The sequence below is a fragment of the Triplophysa rosa genome, linkage group LG19 (assembly GCF_024868665.1).
Source record: "Triplophysa rosa linkage group LG19, Trosa_1v2, whole genome shotgun sequence".
In the NCBI taxonomy this organism is placed as follows: domain Eukaryota; kingdom Metazoa; phylum Chordata; class Actinopteri; order Cypriniformes; family Nemacheilidae; genus Triplophysa; species Triplophysa rosa.
Window position 1 is genome coordinate 4,800,683 of NC_079908.1, and position 7,263 is coordinate 4,807,945.

Here is a 7,263-nt window from a genome sequence, read left to right on the forward strand (position 1 = left end):
AATAAGCAATATTATTTGTTTATTTATTTTTTGTAATTTAACAGAAAAATAACAGAAATACAAAATAACAGAAAATCAACATGTTTTCACATTTGCAATGCGAACGTGAAAAACATTCACATGGGAAAGTATTATATGATGTATGTATATATACGTATATATATATATATATACTGTATATATATATATATATATATATATATATGATATATAATCTTTATAGTTGTAAGGTGATTTGACTGTGTTTTTTATATTAAAATACATTTTCAGTTTCCATTATGACAATTAGCATTTACATGTGCAATCCAGCATAATCTAGATTGATATGGTCTTGTCTTCAGGGCTTTCAAAACATTGAACTGTTAGTTGAAGCCTCCAACGTCAATGATTCAACCAGTGCCTTGAGTTTACCGGACTGTGTGACTGACCGATGTGTCACAAAAATAAAAAACATGTAAAAAGAAATTCATTTTTATTTATTTAGAATTTCATTTGATAGAAAAGTTTAAAAAAAGAACACAAATAATAAAAAGCTGAAACTGCATGTGTACGTGTATCATGAGATCAGAAGTCAAGCTACACACGTTCCCAGAACACATCATAACCTTCAATCCTCCATCTCTCCACCCATCTGTTTCTCCATCAATCTAAAATGTCAGCGACATCAATCTTCAAAGAGAGAGTACTGATCTGACTAACCCTGCGTGAACTTCAGGACCCAGGGTGATAAACATGCTGACAGCTCCTCGGTCTTTTACCATCGCCAAAAACATTGATGAGGATGGATATCACACACACGCACGCACACATGCACATGTCTGGTTTACTATCCCCGTGGGGACAGTCCATAGGCGTAATGTTTTTTATACTGTACAAACTGTATATTCTATCCCCTACCCCTAAACCTAAAGATAGAACACTTTTTGCATTTTTAGATTTAAAAAAAATATTGTTCTGTACAATTTATTAGCTTTTTTGCCCATGGGGACCTCAATTTTGGTCCCCACGGTGACACGAGTCCCCATGTGTTGGTGTGCATTCAGGTTTAGGTCCCCACCGGGATATACAAACATGAACACACACACTCTCACACACACACACACACACACACACCAGGAGTGTCTCAGGAGCTGTCCAGCATGGTGGAAACAGTGTAGATTTGTGTCTTCAGCCTCTTCTTCATCTCTCTGATCATTTGACAGAGGGCCAGAGGGTAGCAGCAACATACAGCAGTCCAGTCCTCACACACACTGCCCTAGAGACACACACACACACACACACACACAAACATGCACGCACGCACGCACACACACACACACACACACACACACAAAGGTACTGTAGAAACACTCTAATGTATTTTTAACTTGATATTGCCGGGCAAATAAGGGTTTGTAGATTTCTAACGGCTGGAAAGACTGATTTAACCACCCAATTTCAGTCAAAGAATCCAGTTTTTTATTAAGGAATGCTCATCTGAATTTCATAAACTGGGCGTTTCTTTGGAAGAAAATATGACAAGGTGAGTCACTATTTTGGGAGGAAATACACTGGACCTGTCTTTTTATTTTTCCCTCAAGTCATCCTAATACACAGAGCTGAAATTCCTACAGTCACCTTCTGAGTTTAAAGCAACTGCTGGTTTCAAAAAATATTTTTCCTTTTCTGGAAACTGCTTTTTATGCTAAGACTATGCTAAATTGTGTTATTATTTTAATCAATTTAATGTGAAAGGATAATGCAAAGCTTAAGAAAATCCACCTCAGTGCCACGGCTGTAACTGGAAGCATGCGAGATATTTATCTTTAAAACAAACCCTGTTGCTAAATCACACTAATCTGAAAAATGGCAATAATACTGACGTTCATTGGCTGTTGGATTTAGAAAAAACAATTTGTTTGCGGCTTTGCGCTGTTGATGTTGTAATTTTAGTGTGAATTAGCCTTTAAGGTAAGGGATCAGTGCAGGCCCTTTTAGCCAATACCGGTATACAGTACAAGTATTTTCTTACTATATTTGCTTGTGCTTTAAACCAGCAACAATATTTGATTTAAATAAATGATTAATAGAATTTTAAAATGATACCGATAAAGTACAAACTAAACTAAGAATGATGTATTCACAGAAAATATTGACACTCCCTTAAAAAATATATAAAAATGGGCAATTTAGGGCCAATGTGATCTTGCGTCTTCTTTGAAAATACAATAAACAGATTATTTTTTTTAAATCCATGTGTGCCGTCCAATTTATAGTTGCAGTGTGATGTTTTCAGTTCAGTTAAATCACAATTTACATAAAATTGCATGTTGTTTTTTGTATCAGTAATGGTGATAAACGGGGACATTGGATGTAAAAATACTTTTTGTTACATGCAGTAAAAAGCATGTAGTGTTACATGTGACCACATTCAGTATGCATTTCTAATGGGACACACATATTGTCGCGGTCCTTCCGGAATTTTGCATTTTATTGGTTATACAGTATGTTTGCAAAACCTAAAAATCGCAAAATATGGAGATACAAGGTATCAGAAGGACAGTATATTACAGAAAAAGCACAGTCGTTTGACCCTGCTGTGTTCATCATGCAAAACTGCTGTAATGTACCATTGGATCCTTACCCTGATTTTAAAGCGTTCTCTGATGCCCACTCTCATGGCAAACGTGGAGCCGGGCAGCAGGGGCAAACACAAGCATTCTCCATACTGATGAGCGAGACTCAGGTCCAGACAGCAGGGCAAAAACGCACCCATCAGAACTGCACAGAGGACACGTGCTCAAAAACATTTATAAAGAAACTTACAGAATGAGCTACAATTATCTTAACACTGCTTCTATTGATTGATTGCAAAAGAAGATTCAATAGAAAACTAATCTGTCTGATGAATATAGCTCTGGGTAGAAATGGAACATGTAATCTCCTCAGACAGTCTAGTTTTGCTTTAATGAAAAACCATTAACAATTTATTATAATTAAGGAGCAGTCTTAAAATGGAGACAGAGAACAAACAAACCTAGTCGTGCATGGACAAGTCCTAGAAGATGTGAGGATATGCCTACTTCAATAATGTAGTGTATGCAAAAATCAGTATGCAAAATAAGTGGCATGTCTGAAAACTCGGTAAATATAGTTTGCAAGAGAATACCCTAAAAGAAACTAGTGTACAGTTTCTGCCAAGATTTTAAAGTTCTGAATGCATTGAATGACCAGTGTGCTATCCCATAAGGCCACATGAGTTTATTAAAGCGGAGGTAACATGCTATGTCATGCTTTCAGACTTCTTTACACTGTTAAACGTGCTCGCTTCTCAGGCTTAGCATGGTCAACTTGTCAAAAAACGAGTTGAATGTATGATGTATTATTTCTGTGCTCGATTCACTCCGCAAGGGTTCCTAAAGGTTTTGGAAAGTTTTTTTCGGACATAGATTCCCGTTTCGTAACAAGTGTTCTTAGTCCTTTTTGGACAATTCTCCCGCAAAACGCCCACGCGTCAACCAGCCAGCTTGAGAAAGAGCACGCCCATCAATGCCGCTTCACTCGGCTGACGGAAGTTCAGCTGTGTTTGTTTGTTCACTGCATTTCGGTGATGGGTGTTATATAAATGCTGGATATAACGCTGAATTTGGAGATCGTTTGAAACTGATCGATGGTGCGGTCGCAGCGCTAAAAGATGCCGGACATGAACCACACGCGGTAAGTCAAACTAAGTCATACATCTGTGTTTTGTTGGCAATCGGCGCGTACGTGCATAATGTAAACAACACAAACTTATAGTGAATCGATGCGATGATGTATTGTGTGCTCTTGTTGTAGGTCCGCCCACTGCACGCCTCCAGGAGCTTGTCGTTTTTCAGAAATAATCGTAGAGCTGTATATGTCTTTTATAAATTTGATCAAACTTAATACTCTTCAAAGATACAAAGTGTGCAATACTACTCTATAGGTACTAAAGATTAATATGAGATTGGCAGAAACTGTGTGTGCTACCTGATCTTTAAAATACAGCAAACTGTAAATTGGAGAGCTCATTTTAAGTCAAAGTGATATGGGTCCTAAGAAATGAATTCCTCATGGTTAAATTGTGCCCTAACCAGACATGACACAAGTTTGTAGCAACAATGAATTTTGTGCTGTGGAACACAAAAGAAGATATTTTGAGAAATGGTTTTGTGTCCATACAATGGAAGTCAATGGGGTTTGGTTAGCAACATTCTTCAAAATATCTTCTTCTGTGTACTGCAGGAGAAAGAAAGTCATACAGGTTTGCAAATGATGTGACAATGAGTAAATGATGACAGAATTTTCATTTTTGTGTGTACTATCCCTTTAAATATCTGTGTTTTTTTCTATATGCAGCAGGAATAGAAAGATATCCACTGTGTTAAAAGGGATAGTTCACCCAAAAATGTCATGAATTACTCACTCTCAAACCTGTATAAATTTCTTTGTTTGGTTGAATACTAAGATATTTGGATGAATGCTTGTAACCAAACAGTTCTTGGCCACCATTGACTACCATAGTAGGAAAAAATACAATGGTTGTCAAAAGTGCCCCAGAACGGTTTGCTGTTCTACATTCTTCAAAATGTCTTCTTTTGTGTTCAACGGAACCAAAAATTATTAGTTATTAGTCAATGCTGTCCAAGTACTGTTTGGTCATAAGCATTCTTCCAACTATCTATCTCTGTGTTCATCACAACAAAGAAATTTATAAAGAACATTTGAACAATTGAACATATTGAACAACATGAGAGTGAGTAAATCATGACAGAATTTTCATTTTTGGGTGAACTGTCCCTTTATCTCAACCTAAAGGAATTTCTCTTACATGTGCTGGTGTCACCACACACGTCAAAGAGTCCCGTAGTCCAGTCTCCTCCTGTCTGAGTGATAGTGGTCACCGTCGTTGTGGCCACACCAAGACCAGGTTGAGTGAGAACAGGAAGCTCTGTCTTTTCATATCCTTTTACAATTGGTTTCTCGTCTCTTCCACCCGATGAGTCCATTTGGTGCTGAGAACGACACAGTAACAAATGGCTGTTCTGACCTGACCTAAAAGTTTCGACAGCTTTGTGACAAAAGGACATCCAACAAAGAAACGCATTATAATGAGGGTGAACACTTACATAGCAGTGAATGTCAAATTGGCATACAACCCCAAGCAACGACAAGAGACTGCAGAAAAAAAGTAAGGTTGAGTTTCCCATAGTGACAGTGGCGTGTTCTTTCTGATAGCCAGTTGGCCGAAAAGCCCCGACAGAAAGCTGCTTTGAGCTGATAAGGCCCCAGCCGTCTTAATACACACACAAACCCACAACACAGGAGACACAGACCGCGTTTAAACCTCTCAAGTCACACTAATAAAAAATAACACAAACAATAGCTAGTGCATCACACAAATCCCAATCTGAAACACATAATCATGCATTATTTGGGCCACAGACCAACACACAAAGATCAAGCCAAACCTCACACATGCAACATGAGCTTACCTGCGATTCAGACGCGTGACGCTACACAAACTCACCCCAAGAGCACAAATAAAGACTATGCAGAATAGCACGTTCTCTTGAGGTTAATGTTTCGCATCACTTCCTTCTGCCGCACACATTAAACTGGGTCACGATGAACATTGCATGGAGATTTGTAGATGGGGTCGGTTATGTTTGGCAGTCAAGTGCATGTTAATGTCTCTCTCAGCATGTGTGGATGGTCTCGCCTCCAACTGCATCCATCCGTGTCTTCATATATAAGACAGAGGTTTTCCAGCAGGCCCATTCAAAGAAAACTGTGCTGTTTGTGCTTGTGTGGTTCATACATTATCTCAATTGAAAAGCATGTCATCACAAACAAAGATTTAAATGTCCCTCATACAAATACAGCCGTGGAAAAAATGAAGAGACCACTTCAATTGTGTTTTCAGCTTTTCTGAATTGACTATTTATAGGTGAGTTTCGGTAAAATGATCATTTTTGTTTCAATCCGTGAACTACTAGCAATGTTTCTCCCAAATTTCTAATAAAAATATTGTTTCTATTTGCATTTATTTGCAGTAAGTGAAAACTGGAGAAACAGGTTAAAAGAACAGAAAAGATGCTCTGTATTTATTATGGTTTGTTTTAGATGTAATGCAATGTGTATACACGATTTAAGGTTCAAAAACGCTGTATTTTCCACATACCGTGCATGTTTGTATCTCCTCTTTGCTCCGCCTCTCTGAAACGTGCAGATTTTTTACAAAACTCATCGCTCTGAAAAGCAAGGTGTACTATGATTGGCCAGTTAACCAGTGCATAGTGATTGGTCGAATACTGCAAGCGTGTGAGGTAAATGTGACGCCTCTTACCATATTTGGAACATCAGGTTCCTCTTCAATTGTACTGACAGGTACGGCCACCTTACTTGCATATACATTTGGGCGGTCTTAGTCAAATCATACCACAAACTGACGTAGATTTGTGGGGGTGTGGTTACACGAGGCGTTTCAGGCAGGTCAGGGTGAGCATTCGCTTTTAGATAGAATGCATCTTTTGTTTCCGACACTTTCTTTTTTGCAATTTTATATGTCTAATACATGCATGGGCAACTTATAACACACCAAAGACACAGAAAAACACGTATTTGCACCATATGACCCCTTTAAGCAACAGTAATATCTGTACGTGTATTTAGGAAAAGTTCATATATGTATTTTTTTTACTGATACCTGGATTTTGATCACACTTTTCATGCGTCTAGTCATGCTGTCAGTCTTTCACATTGCTGTTGGATGACTTTGTCAGATTTGATTTTGTTGAAATTCAACAGACTCTGAATTGGAATTACCACATATAAAGAAATGTTGCTGAAATGAAAATTTGGAATGGTCTCTCCATTTTTTTCCATGGCTTTGTCAAAGCATTAGTTTTAAAGGTGGATGTCACAGTAGAATGGGTGAAGGATTCTGCACATTTTAAAAAGCAATTAAATATTGCCTAAAACAAATATAATACATCAAATTTAATAGTGATGGAGACTTTCATAGTGGTTGTAAAAACAAACATTTACCTGTGTGAATATCTTTTTTCAGACATTTATATTAATTCAAAATGTCATAGATTTGTCCTTAACGGTTCTTTTTTTACAAAACACCTTGGTACCTTTTTAAAATGCGATTTTAGAGAGTCGAATGACAAATATATATAACCCATATGCTGCTTTTGTTTTTTTGTCATTGAGATTAAGTAAACATCTGTCAAGTATTTTTATATACATTTCAAC

At 37.5% G+C, this 7,263-nt stretch overlaps 1 protein-coding gene across 3 annotated transcripts; it reads right to left on the reverse strand.

Annotated features, from left to right (window-relative positions):
• Positions 1 to 235: 235 nt before the first annotated feature.
• plac8l1 (PLAC8 like 1) lies at positions 236 to 5,706 on the reverse strand. 3 transcript variants are annotated; one of them, XM_057360716.1, is made up of 5 exons: positions 5,496 to 5,706; positions 5,130 to 5,178; positions 4,832 to 5,015; positions 2,624 to 2,760; positions 236 to 1,255 (listed from the first exon to the last, which is right to left on the reverse strand). In XM_057360716.1, the coding sequence occupies exons 3-5, from the start codon at positions 5,007 to 5,009 to the stop codon at positions 1,124 to 1,126; spliced, it is 447 nt and encodes a 148-aa protein (XP_057216699.1). In that variant the 5' UTR covers positions 5,010 to 5,015; positions 5,130 to 5,178; positions 5,496 to 5,706; the 3' UTR covers positions 236 to 1,123. The 3 variants fall into 3 exon arrangements, with proteins under 3 accessions (XP_057216699.1, XP_057216698.1, XP_057216697.1); XM_057360715.1 differs by having other exon boundaries at positions 5,130 to 5,296; XM_057360714.1 differs by lacking the exon at positions 5,496 to 5,706 and having other exon boundaries at positions 5,130 to 5,431.
• Positions 5,707 to 7,263: the final 1,557 nt, after the last annotated feature.

Coding starts and splice junctions, on each gene's coding strand:
- plac8l1 (XM_057360715.1), bottom strand. CDS start 5,210: ATGGGAAACTCAACCTTACTTTTTTTCTGCAGTCTCTTGTCGTTGCTT. Junction 5,016..5,129: donor AATTTGACATTCACTGCTAT/GTAAGTGTTCAC, acceptor TGTCGTTCTCAG/CACCAAATGGACTCATCGGG. Junction 1,256..2,623: donor GAGAACGCTTTAAAATCAGG/GTAAGGATCCAA, acceptor GTGTGTCTCTAG/GGCAGTGTGTGTGAGGACTG.